Raw genomic sequence first — 13175 nt, 5'->3', positions numbered from 1 at the left:
TTGTCTACAACTTAAATTGTGAATTGATAACCTTATATACGAGAATGCAAGGGTGAGATGAAAAGTGGGAAGGAAGAGAATAATTAATAGAAATCGATACTCGTTGGGTGAATGAGTCGGAGAGTTGCACATCTACAGCTCTCTAGCATTTATCCTCTTTATTTTCTGCAACTTTTTTAGTAGAGGTTGCCGTTCTCTATTCTTAGTCTACATCATTTCTAAATTTCTATAGTAATTTTCAAGTTCCTATAAAGTGTTTTCATACCTGGTACCCTATCAGATGATAATCCAGATTTTGAATGTTGTATTTTATGAAATTTGTTGCAAAAGTGAAATCATGCAATAGATAGACAAAGTCACAAGATGGTAGGACATGATTTAAAGTCTTGTGCAAATTAGAACCACACTTCGAAGGGTGGTTCAATACAGGATAGTTCTACAATCAACTGAATCAATCATCAAATGGGTATGGGGGTATCTGAAGAATATAAAGGAATATAAATTACTTCTATCTACGACAAGTCTCAACCAGAGTTCAAAAGGAAGGTATGCTAATAAATTCTCTCTGCTGTGGATACAGGGCGTAAAAAAACGACAATAACTGTAATGTTGTCTTTGCTACCACGTTCCACTGCTTCTGTAGCCAACCTCTTAGAGCACATTCCAGGCTCTTTAACAGTGTTTTTTATTATATTTATAACGTCCATACTGCTTATGACATCCCAGAGACCATCACTAGCCATGACCTAAAACAAAAAAATTATTAATAGCCTAATTATAAATGGAAGAAACTGTTTCAAAACAAGTATCAGAAGCACCAGGGTAATATGAAGATGATACATATTGACATATACCTATAAAAAGGTATCAAGCCTTAATATTTCATTAAGGGAACTTTAATAAATTATAAATTAGTTATTCAGGTGCACATAATAAGTTAGGGTTAACTAAAAAAACCATTACTCAATAAACGCCCTTCATTCTTTGCCCGCAATTTCAATTGGAAATTTTGAAGCCTATCCATAAATATAATCACTAAGATTACGAATCCAATGATCATCTGTTACTTATATGCACACTTAATTTTCAAGATACTTGAACTGGCTACTTATTTAAAGACACAATGTATATCAGAAAATTCATGCAAATAACAGTATGTAGCATAAAACTCCTCACCAGAAATTCATCCTCAGCACATAAGGTACTCTCGGCAATCTCAGGTTCTGCAGTTACAGCGGGCTTCAGATCATCATCACCAATAGAACGAGTAACCTGTGTAAAAAAAAATGTTTTGTTATACTTGCAAGCAACAAAAGGTAAAGGCTCAAATCACCATTAATATCAGTCAATTCCTGCTTATATTATTTTATTAACACAACATCATCTATGCCAGAATTTGAAACAAAGGGAATGAGAAAGCAAAGAGGGCAGACTTTATTGAACCAATTGGGGATGTAAAAATATGCATCAATCAGGAATGGCTAGGTGCAGCTCTCTTCCATAAGTAATACCAGAGTGCACGACTCATACAAAAGATGTCAACCCAAAAATAATTGTACAACCCATTTTCTGTAGGCATTCCTGACACTATATTCCCACTACCCTATAGGAAATTTGTCAAATAAGCACACAGCCAATAACCTTTTCCTCCAGGATATATTCCAGTTACTTTTGGAAATGGAAAGTAAGAATTATTTTTACTTAAATTGAATACCGCATGTAGACAACAGTTAGTGTTATCACTATGTGATCCAGAGAACACAGGTTTGATTCATGTATTCAACATCTTGCAAATGCAAGGTAAGGCTTACTACAATAGACCCTTCCCCTGCGTAGAGCAAGAGCTTTATATTACCAGAATACTGTATCTACGTGACAACTAGTGTCACATTTGAATGCCTGCCATATGTGATTGCACCACTACTTTCTCAATTATGTACAAGATAATAGGTTAGCATGAGTTGGAATTCATGTGAGAATAAAGACAGCTCAGTAAGACAATGAACTGCCCCCAATAAAGGAAGCGTAAATATTTGTAATTGAAATGAAGAAGAACATTGCTTCCCCTGCCCGTACAAATCTTTCATCATGAAAATATATCATTGGTAGCCAAAGTATTCAACGCCACAAGCAAATTGTGTAAAGCAATGTCAAGAAGGCCATAGTAACCTCCTTATTAATTTATACTAAACTTCATAGAGTAAAATGAAAATGCGGATACTTAAAAGAAAACATGAGCTCAGGTCCTAGATTCACAACATGCATGTGGAAGAAACAAATATATCCCGGCATTTCCGAACATATTACATACACCAAAGCAACCAATTTGAACAAACCTGAAGCGCTGGAAGGCCGACTCTCCAGGTATCAACTTGCCAATGTACGTGGCCCCCATGACGAATAACGCGCTCTCTCTCTTCAAGACAGCTTGCAACATGATCCTAATAATGTTAAAGATTTGATCAGTCTACATGAAAAACTTTAAGGAATAAATTAAATAATCTTTTATAGTAATAAGTACCGGCTAACAGTTGATAGTAATTTTCAGCTCACCTTACTTAGAGCAATGGAGTTACCAGCGCGACATAAGATTGCCCTGCAATCACCGATGTTAGCAACAAATAGCTTGTTCCTGACTACAAGAGCAGCAATTGCAGTACAACCAGGATGCCAATCCTTCTGCATACATCTGTTGGTTTTACGAAAGGAATCAAGCTCTTTTCTGAAGGCAGCATCTGTCTTAAGGAATGCTTCCACTAGTGCATTAGCAGGGCTGCATTTATATATTAAAGAATTAACTAAGAAAAGACACAAATGGGGAAAAAGTGCGAGGATGGGAAAGGGGACATCTAGAGTGAAATATACCTTCCGATAAAATCTAAAGTTTGCAAAACTGCTGGTACAGCTCTAGAAGAAAACTCAGCAGCTGCTGCACCTGCACAAGTAACAATCATGCTTATTAAGCTATAACATTACCATGAATGGTCATTGTTGAAAACCATGTCTAGGTTGATTATGTCTAGATTCATTGCACATACTTGTCTAGGTTCATTGTATTGTCTAGCCTCTATTTCATTTTTGCATCTCCTAAGTTTTCAAGTGGTTTGGAGCTTCCAAATGGTGTTATTGATCAGCTGGAGAAGAAGTTTAGTTCTTAGTGTGTATAATTGCTTGCCAGGACATTTCCACTTACAATCATTCCAACGAGGGCATGGTCATGCAACATTTCAACCAGATCTTCAGGCTGATGATTGTTCCAGTCATCTTGCTAAATTACCTAGCACACAATCCCGTCCAGCACAACCAAACAAAACATATTGGGATCGCCACCACTTCATCAAAAAGAAACTAGACAATAGACTAATCACTACTCCATATGTTGCTTCTTTTTGTGGGTTTATAAAAACTATATCATAAATGCGCTTTATTTCAAACTTGAAACAAATGCACCCTTACTACTGTTCAGAAGTAGGATAAAGGTGCATGTAAATGTAAATAAAATCAAAAAGAGATTTCTGTGCTTGTTAGAATACTATTTCAAATTCTTTTAATTTTCGACAACTTTTCAACATACTAGGCACTGCATTTTTCTTCTATAAGAATGCCCAAGCATAGCAAAAGAGAATCTCACAAAAAAATAAAAGGAATTTCCATGAATGATAAATTTGAATCAAACAAAATGCAGATACTTATTAAATCACTAATACATACCCCTATGGCCATCAAAGATACCAAAAGCATAGACATCATTTTCATTGCAAATATGGGGCAGAACGAAATGTGTGTCCTCCATAGTCTCCCTTCTCCCACAGGTAGCATAAGATCCCCAAGAGAGTGTTGGATGGTATACTAAAGGGTCGTCATAAGACTCACGCCATGTTCTCAAACAAGAATCAGTGGCACTAGAGGAACTCCTGGCAAAAAGTTCACCTTGAGTGGACCAGTTAATACTCTCTTGACAAGCAGGAAGGTAACTGGTCTCATCCACAAGTTGATCAACATGCAAGTTGCAAGGTCTGATATGCATATCTTCTGCCTTCTTTGTCGTCCTGTGCTCCATTATAAAATCAAGCTCCTTGACAATATCATCAAAGGAAGGTCTTCTTTTAGGATTTGTATCCCAGCACTTTTGTATCATTGACAATAATCTTGATGGTATACCCAACTCCTCAGTAGCAAGGACTGGTCGTAATCCATCTGAAACAACAGCCGCTGTTAGTTGCTGCTCGGTATAGTTCATCTCAAGCACTGTGTGAGCCTGTCATCAGTAAACATTGATCAATATCACTTCACAAAGATTTGAAAAAAAAATATTAATATAGCTATACAAAATTTATTTTCCCAGAGCTTCCATACGCAAAACAAGCAAACCTCCAACAAAATAATTACTAATACTAACAGTCCAACAAGAAGCTTGTTACTTTGATGCAAAGATAACTCTCTTGACTACTATATGATATTATTCGGATTGTATGTGACCTAATCTTAATCGATTGGAGATCTCAAACTAAACGTAATTGTACTAATTGCTTAAAAGTTACTTAAGAATAATTAGAATTACCATTTACATGATATGCCCTAATTTTACTTTCCCTGCTGTTAGAGAAAAAGAAACCAGTGGTGGCTAGGAGTAGTGTTGAAGTTGAATTTCGAGCACTAACTCATGGCATTTGTCAAGGAATTTGTTAAGAAGACTCCTTGAGAAACTAAGTATCCCTTACTCTTTACCTATAAGGAGGCATGATCAGTATTGCTCAAAATTTTGTTTACCAAGATAACACCAAGCATGTGGAAGTTGACCGCCATTTCATCAAGAAGTTAGATGATGGAAGTGTGTGTATGACATTTATTCCTACTAAAGAGCAAGAATATACATGCCCATAAAAGCCTAAATAGACTAGCCTTTGAAGATTTAATAAGCAAGCTGGAAATGATCAATATCAACAACACACCTTAAGGGTGAGTGGAAAATCTCTTGGAAATTATTTTATTTTAAGAGGGATATCAAATCCTTTAATCTTAGGGATTGAATAGAATCAGCTTAGATATTTTACCTAAGTGGTATATAGATTGACGGACAGTGTGTCTTGCGACGGATTGGAGGAAAGCTACTAGCATTGTGGAGGGTTAGACCCGTTTTTCTTCTTATGTTCTAGATGGTCCCTTTTCAGTCGTTTTCCCCTATATTTTCCTTTATTTTTTCCTTTACCTTTATTTGTTTAATTTTTTTTCCTCTTTAATTTTTCTTCTCTTATTCAATTTTTTCCTCTAATTTATTTTTTTTTTCTTTTCTTTTTTTCTTTTTCTGTATTTTTTCTCTCTTATTTATCTCTATTTTCACTTTATTTTTATTCTGTATCTTTAATATTTTTCTTTTTTAATTTTTAATTTCTACTTATTTTATTTCTAGTGTTAATGGCCATGGGTGATTTAATTTGGTTAAGCTGGTAGTGGGTGATTTAATCTGGTTAAGCTGGTAATGGGTGATTTAATCTTGAATATCTCAGTGTGTATGCATCCCAAGTTAGATTGCAACCAAATGATAAGAGCCAATTTTGGGAAGACTTGGAGGAGGTTTTAAGGGGGATACCACGAGAGGAGAAGATTTTCTTAGGAGGAGATCTAAATGGTCATGTTGGTAAAAGCAATGGAGGTTTTGATAGAATTCATGGAGGTTTTGGCTATGGGACGAGAAACGAGACTGGAGAAGATATCTTGAATGTTGCACTAGCCTACGATTTGATGCTAGCGAACACTTTTTTTCGGAAAAGGGAGTCACATCTAATCACATATCACAGTGGCCATAATTGTAGTCAGATTGATTTCTTTTTGGCTAGAAGAGAAGATAGAACTTCTTGTGTCGACTGTAAGGTCTACCCTGGAGAGAGTGTCGCTACGCAACATAAGCTGGTAGTCCTGGAGGTTCGATTCAACAAAGTACTTACAATGAGGAAGAAGGACCAAAACCCAAGGATAAGGTGGTGGAAGCTTAAGGAGGAAAAAGATAGAGAGTTCAATGAAGGAATGTTGCATGAAGGACTTTGGGAGTTTGATGGAGGAGCAAATGCAATATGGAATGAGATGACTATGTGTATTCAAAATATGGGAAGGAGAGTGTTGGGAGAAAGCAAAGGAAATGGATTTCATACAAAGGAAACATGGTGGTGGAATGGAGAGGTGCAAGAGGCAATTAAACAAAAGAAGGAATGCTTTAGATCTTTGCATAAAAGTCCCAATGAAGAGAACTTGCAAAAGTTTAGATTGGCGAGAAAAAATGCAAAGAAAGCAGTGCGGGAAGCTAGAGGCAAGGTTTTCGCCGATTTGTATAAAAATCTTAGGAGTAAGGATGGTAAAAAAGGTATATATAAACTTGCAAAAATAAGGGATAAGAAAAGTAAAGACCTCACCCAAGTTAGATGCATTAAGGATGAAAATCAAAAACTTTTGGTGAGAGATAAAGATGTAAATGAAAGATGGATGACCTACTTTAACAAGCTGTTTAATGGGGATGGCGATAAAAGATAGGTGGACTTGGAGGATGCTTATGATGATTTGAATAGAAGATTTGTGCGCAGAATTAATACACATGAAGTAAAGGAGGCTTTAAAGAGGATGAAGACTAATAAAGCCTTGGGACCTGATGGTGTCCCTATTGAAGTGTGGAAAGGCCTGGGGGATGTGGCAATAAAATGGTTGACCAACCTTTTTAATAAGATTCTTCAGACAAATAAGATGCCTGATGCATGGAGGAAAAGTATGATTGTGCCGATTTACAAAAACAAGGGAGATATACATAATTGTTCTAACTATAGAGGCATTAAGCTAATGAGCCATACTATGAAGTTGTGGGAGAAAGTTATTGAACATCGCTTGAGAAGAGACACCAAGGTTTCTATAAATCAATTTGGATTTATGCCACGAAGATGTACCATGGAAGCCATTTTCTTGACGCGACAATTAATGGAAAGATATCGAGAAAAGAAGAAGGACTTACATATGGTGTTCATTGATCTTGAAAAAGCATATGATAGGGTTCCAAGGAATGTTTTATGGTGGGCTTTTGAGAAGAAAAAAGTACCATCAAAGTATGTAAAGGCAATCAAGGATATGTATGATGGGGCTACTACTTGTGTGAAAGCTTGTAATGAAACATCAAGTTATTTTCCTATCAAGGTAGGTATATACCAAGGTTCGGCTCTAAGTCCTTATCTCTTTGCCTTAGTTATGGATGAACTAACAAAAAATATTCAAGAGGAAGTGCCATGGTGTATGCTTTTTGCAAATGCTATTATGCTTATTGATGAAAACAAAGACAGTGTTAATAGAAAACTTGAATTGTGGAGAAGCACGTTGGAATCTAAAGGATTCACGTTAAGTCGGAGCAAGACTGAGTATTTGAAGTGTAAGTTTTCTCTGGCAAGAGATGAAGACCAAGATTCCGTGCACCTACTTGGCCAAGAGGTACCCAAGAAAGATGCTTTTAGGTACCTGGGATCCATTTTGCAAAAAGGTGGAGAGATTGATGAGGATGTAAATCATAGAATCAGAGCAGGGTGGATGAAATGGCGTAGTGCATCCCCTTTAAGTTAAAAAGAAAATTCTATAGAACAGCAGTAAGACCTGCAATGCTATATGGAGCTGAATGTTGGCCAGTACATAGGCAATATGAGCATAAAATGGGAGTAGCAGAGATGAGGATGTTAAGGTTGATGTATGGTTATACGAGAATAGATATGATGAGAAATGAAGATATTCGACGAAAGGTAGGAGTCCTACCGGTGGTTGAAAAGATGAGAGAACATAGACTGAGGTGGTTTGGGCACGTAATGAGAAGGCCCCTGGATGCTCCCGTAAGAACAAAAGTTTGTTACCAAGAGCTCAACACAAAGAAAGGTAGAGGTAGACTGAAACTTACTTGGGGGAAGGTAGTAAAACAAGACTTAATGGATTAGGATATAGATTGGCAGACGGTGTGCCTTAAAACAAAATGGAGAAAATCTATATGCATGGTGGAGGGTTAAACTCGTTGTTATTCCTATGTTCCAGATGGTCCCTTTTTAGTCCTTTTTCCTCTTCATCCCCCCCCCCGCCCCGCCCCGCCCCTCTTTTCTTTTCTCCTTCTTTTATCACTTTTATATTTATATTTATATATTTATATATATATATTATTATATTATTACTATTTTATTTTTATTTTATTTTTTTTATCTTTTTTCAACCCTTTCGTATCTTTCATTTGGGTTCATCTACCACCGACCCCAATTAATTTGGGATAAAGATGTTGTTGATGTTGATGTGTTATTTTTTATTTTATTTTTACTTTTTTTCTTTTCTTCCTCTCAATATTTTCTTGGCTAACATTTGGGTTCATCTACCACCGATCCCAAGTAGTTTGGAATAAAGGTGTTGTTGATGTTGAGAGGTCATCATTGTAACTATTAGTTTCTTCTTTTACGTTTAGGTTGTCTTGTATATATTGTAAATCTCACCTTATTGGGGAATAATACAACACAGAATTTTAACACTATATACAAGCAGTAAATTCAAACTACATACACATGAGATAGATAGGCTGACCTGTGCTTCTGCACGAAGATCAGTATATGGCACAACACCAGTAAGGAGTTCACTGCAACAGAGCCAATAAAGGTTTAAAATTCACAAAGCAAAACATAAATGAAGATTTTCATCTATATATGCTTTCTTACATAAGAGAGAAGAGAGAACGAGGAAGAACGGTTATTTAATGGTTGATTAAATGACAGAGGCCAAAGGAGAGAATTTTCCATCCAATTGTATCCCTTAAACAACAGACCCACTACACGTTTCCCAAAGATGAAAATCTTAACGAATGCTTCTTCTACCAATCTCCTTCTATTTAAGCTAGGTCTCTGCTCCTAACAACTTCAACCAACTTAACAACTTTAATGGCCTAACTAATTCTGTAACTATTTCAATTGCTTTGCCTCAATTTTTCTTTTCATTCTTCTGGGTCCCATAAATCTTGTATATTAACAGCATTGAACCCCAGCGTCTCTCATAAAATAATGACCAGCTTATACGGTAAAGTGTCAACCCAAACAAATACTTAAAGTATGCTGCCTTCTAGCATGACTAGGGTTGACATGCAGTAATAATATCCAGAAAATGTTATTATGTCTTGCACATGTTTCTGTTTGTATGAATATTCTCTATTTGAAAAAATAAGAGAAAAAAAAAAGTGGATGATAGTCCATCACTGATTTGCTAGACTTCCCCATTGCTTTCCAAAAGAAAGACGGACAAAAATGTGTTGGTAAATTTCAATTCTAAAATGCATTTTCGAACTTGAGAGCCAAGCTAATCAACTCAAACCAAAAACAGAATACTGTATTGAGGTAAAATTGTAGCAACCAGTTCCAAATATGGTAGATCATTAACAGCATCAGATATCCAATGACACTACCTTCATTATAGTCAATTTTCTTGCGTAACCATAAACAAACATGAATGGAAGAAAAAAAATCTCAAATTCTTACTTGATTGATACCCCAAAACTGTACACATCTGATTTTTCTGTATGTAGCTCCTTCCTTAATATTTCAGGTGCCATGTAAATGAGTGTTCCAACCATATTCTTTTTGTGAAAACCACCAGTAGGCTTTCCAGAAGACTTCCAATTCTCAAGGGAAACTCCTTTAAGATCATTCTTGTATTCTGCCAAACCAAAATCTGTAAGGTGGGGACGAAGATTTTCGTCAAGCTGCATCACAAATACATAAGGTTAGTAAGGTAGTGCATACATGGAGCATAGTATATCAAATTCTAAAGACTAGAGGTCTAAACCACCAGAAAATCAAAAGATATGGGAGACATTTACAAGAATATTTGCTGGTTTCACATCTCTATGTACAATCCCGAGGTTATGCAGATATTGCAAAGCCAATGCTGGAAAAAGAAAGTAGAAGGAAAGGGGGAAAATCTGTCAATGACTTCGTTTTCTTTTTTCTTTTTGATAAAACTGTCACTCACTCTATATTCTTAGCTTCTATCCCTTACATGGTTTAAGCTGTTAAATACGATGGTTATAAAAGGTTGAAGGAAAACAATTCCTAGTCAATATTTGTGAATACTTATAAATTTTACAACTTCTTTTAAGGGCAGATTCTAGTGCACAAAGGCTCCCTAGACTTTGTGAGGATTAATTATACGCAACCTTACCCTTACATTTTCGCAAAGAGACTGTTTCTTAGACTAGAATCCATGACTATCCAGTCACAAAGGAGCTATCTTACCACTTGCACCAAGGCTTTTTTTTTGGCATCTTAATTAACTTAATAATTAGAGGTCGAGCCTTGGAGCAGCAGTAAAGTTACTCCTTGTGACTAGTAGGTCACAGGTTCAAGTATGGGAAACAACCTCTGTGCAAAAATGCAATGGTAAGGCTGCGTACAATCAACTGTAACCGTTACCCTCGCAAGTCGGGAAAACCTTGGGCACCGGGGTTTGTCCTTTTTAATTACTTAATAATTCCAGCTTCAGAAGAAAGCTTTAACGCCAAAATAACCATTCAAAATTGCTATAAATAACATTGTAAAACACTTTACAAATGTAATTAATTTATCTATACTAGTGTTACTACTATGGATAGCAGTTTAAGATGGCGGGAACATCAAAAAATAAGCAGATACAAGTAGTTTGCAAAAATATTCCTGCTCCATGTATATGTAAACAAACATCTATTGCTATAGTCCTAGAAAATCATTTGTTGCTTTATGGTAAAAGATGTTCTCATTTGCACACATCACGATGTTTATACTCCACAATTCAGCCCGTCATTCCAATTCATATACATCTTGATTCGACAAGACAAACGGCTAAAGTTTTGCACAATATTTTTTGGCAAAAGTTCAACTAGGCCAAGTAATTATTATCACTTGACATTTCATAGTAACTCTATACAAGCTGAAATCACAATTATACCTAACTGCATTGTTATCATAAGGGCATGATTGATAGTCGGGATCCATTCCTCCACATGTAACTTCTGTGCAAGATTCGCAGATTCATACAACTTGAAGAAAAACATGTAATTGGGTGGCTTTGCATGGGCGGCGATTAGTGTTGCTATTCCTGGGTGATCTAGCTTGCTACATTATTCAAGACATCACATTTACACTTCAGCATATGAAAATGCAAGGGAAAATAGTAAATGTCATTACATGATGTGCAAAAAAAAATGTATAAAGCTACATAAACAAATAGAGGCTGATGGAGTGTGAGAGAGAGAGGGAGAGAAAGACAGACCAAAGCAATTGCAATTCTTTATGAAACTTATTAATATCTTCTGAAATTGACAAGATGGGTTTCTTCACAGCAACCTTCTTGCCATCCAAAGTCCCTTCATAAACAACACTCTCGGCCCCTATGATTACCATTTATTTACATCAAAATTCATAATATTAATAATCATCTTCTATTGAAATATAAGCTGAAATAACTACCAACAGGTCACATCTCTTCATCTTCATTATTCATAAATTAAATTAAATTAAAAACCACATTTCTGCTGCTAATCCAACATCTATGGAAAAAAGAAGAAGCTTGAAATATGGAGTGAGAGGTTTATGTTTACCTCGGGCAATTGGTGAGAGAAGAGTATAAGAGGAAGGAGGGAGATGCAGAGGAATAGAGGAGCTGGTGCAGCAACCCCTAATGCAAGTGTTAGGCTCCACAATCTCTATCACCATTGCTATTGTGTGGTTGCTGAATAAGAAGATTATGATGATGATGATGATGATGGTGGTGGCAACCTTTGAGAACCTAGAAACACAGAATTTCAGAGCAAGAGAACATAACAGGGCACGTATTGTAAACGTACATGATGTTTTGGGGATGGAAATTTCGTGTTTACAAAAAGCCCTTTTGAATCTTTGTCGTATTATCCTCGTGATGTCTTTCGTTTTTATTTTTTTTATTTATTTATTTATTTTTTTCAGAAAATATTATGATAAAGGATCGCCAATAAAAGAATTTTTTTTTAAATACAAATGAAAATTGAGCACATAATTTAATATAATTTACCCAAATTATATTAAGTTATGTGCTCAATTTTCATGAAAATATGACACTTGATGATCATGTTAAATATTGCGTTTTGATTGGATATGTTTATTAATGAGTTTTGAGTTGTTTGAATCATGGAAAAGTCATTAGAACTTGTAGGAATCCATGAACCTCACTATGTACAATTTGGCTATCTAGTGCAAAATGCATGTGGTATTGTACTTTATGGTGTTTAATATTCCTTGTGTAAGTGGAACATGAATTTGTTATATCAAAATTTGTAAAGTCTATGATTTGTTTATATTTTAAATTCGGTCATTATATGGAATAACCGTGTAGGAAGTTATCTTGTGTGGTCTTAATAGTGTGGTTAATGATCATTAGATTATGAAATGTGAAATGGACTAATTGGTTGTCATTGGAAAGTTTGTGAAGTCCATGAATCATAGGTTCTATGTTTCGGTCATATTGAGGAACAATGGTTTAAAAGTTTGTGAAATTATTTTGGATGCTTGAAAGGTTATGTTAAGGCTATTTCTAGTACAATCAAGGTGTGTCAACCTTACTTGGTAGGAAATTCTTTATGAGTCTTTTGGTGACCCACATTCGGCCATTAAGGAATTAATTGGTTGAAAGTATGTTAGACTTTAGATTATGGTTGCTAAGCTATTTTGGTAGTATTTTAAGCCTATGTCAAGTTATAAATGACTTTGAGTTAGTGGTTAAGACTGAGGGTGTGCATGGCAATCTTTCTGAAATCAGTTCTTTTTTTAATTTCTGTTCCAGAGAACAAAAATGGATAGACAATTCGTTTGGTAAAACCGATTTATTTTTTTGTTCCCTAGGATGAACCGATTTGACATTAAAAAAAAAAAAGAATAAATTTTTTTTTTCTTTTTTGTTCTCGAGCACAAAATGAAAAACACTCGTCTCTTTCAATCACTCTCCACCATTACCATTATCACCACCACCACCACTATCTTCTTGTCACCACCACCATCACCACCACCACCATTACCATCATGCCACCATCATCACCACCACCACCACAATCGCAGCCACTGCCATCACCACCATCGTCATAGGCATTACAATCACCACTATCATCACCACTATCGCCACCATCGCCA

At 35.8% G+C, this 13175-nt stretch overlaps 1 protein-coding gene across 2 annotated transcripts; it reads right to left on the bottom strand.

The window, feature by feature from the left end:
- Nucleotides 1–371: 371 nt before the first annotated feature.
- On the bottom strand, nucleotides 372–11793 carry LOC133288278 (protein kinase and PP2C-like domain-containing protein). 2 transcript variants are annotated; one of them, XM_061486001.1, is made up of 12 exons: nucleotides 11615–11793; nucleotides 11287–11404; nucleotides 10963–11129; nucleotides 9860–9927; nucleotides 9519–9742; nucleotides 8557–8629; nucleotides 3712–4258; nucleotides 2866–2935; nucleotides 2554–2773; nucleotides 2337–2441; nucleotides 1177–1272; nucleotides 372–746 (listed from the first exon to the last, which is right to left on the bottom strand). In XM_061486001.1, exons 1-12 carry the CDS (start codon nucleotides 11727–11729, stop codon nucleotides 552–554), a joined length of 1998 nt encoding a protein of 665 aa, XP_061341985.1. In that variant the 5' UTR covers nucleotides 11730–11793; the 3' UTR covers nucleotides 372–551. The 2 variants fall into 2 exon arrangements, with proteins under 2 accessions (XP_061341985.1, XP_061341987.1); XM_061486003.1 differs by having other exon boundaries at nucleotides 8578–8629.
- Nucleotides 11794–13175: the final 1382 nt, after the last annotated feature.

The sequence above is a fragment of the Gastrolobium bilobum genome, unplaced genomic scaffold, assembly GCF_033153095.1.
Source record: "Gastrolobium bilobum isolate Gb01-03AN ecotype WA unplaced genomic scaffold, APGP_CSIRO_Gbil_v1 utg139307, whole genome shotgun sequence".
Lineage (NCBI taxonomy): Eukaryota > Viridiplantae > Streptophyta > Magnoliopsida > Fabales > Fabaceae > Gastrolobium > Gastrolobium bilobum.
This window is presented reverse-complemented; position numbering and strand designations above follow the sequence as displayed.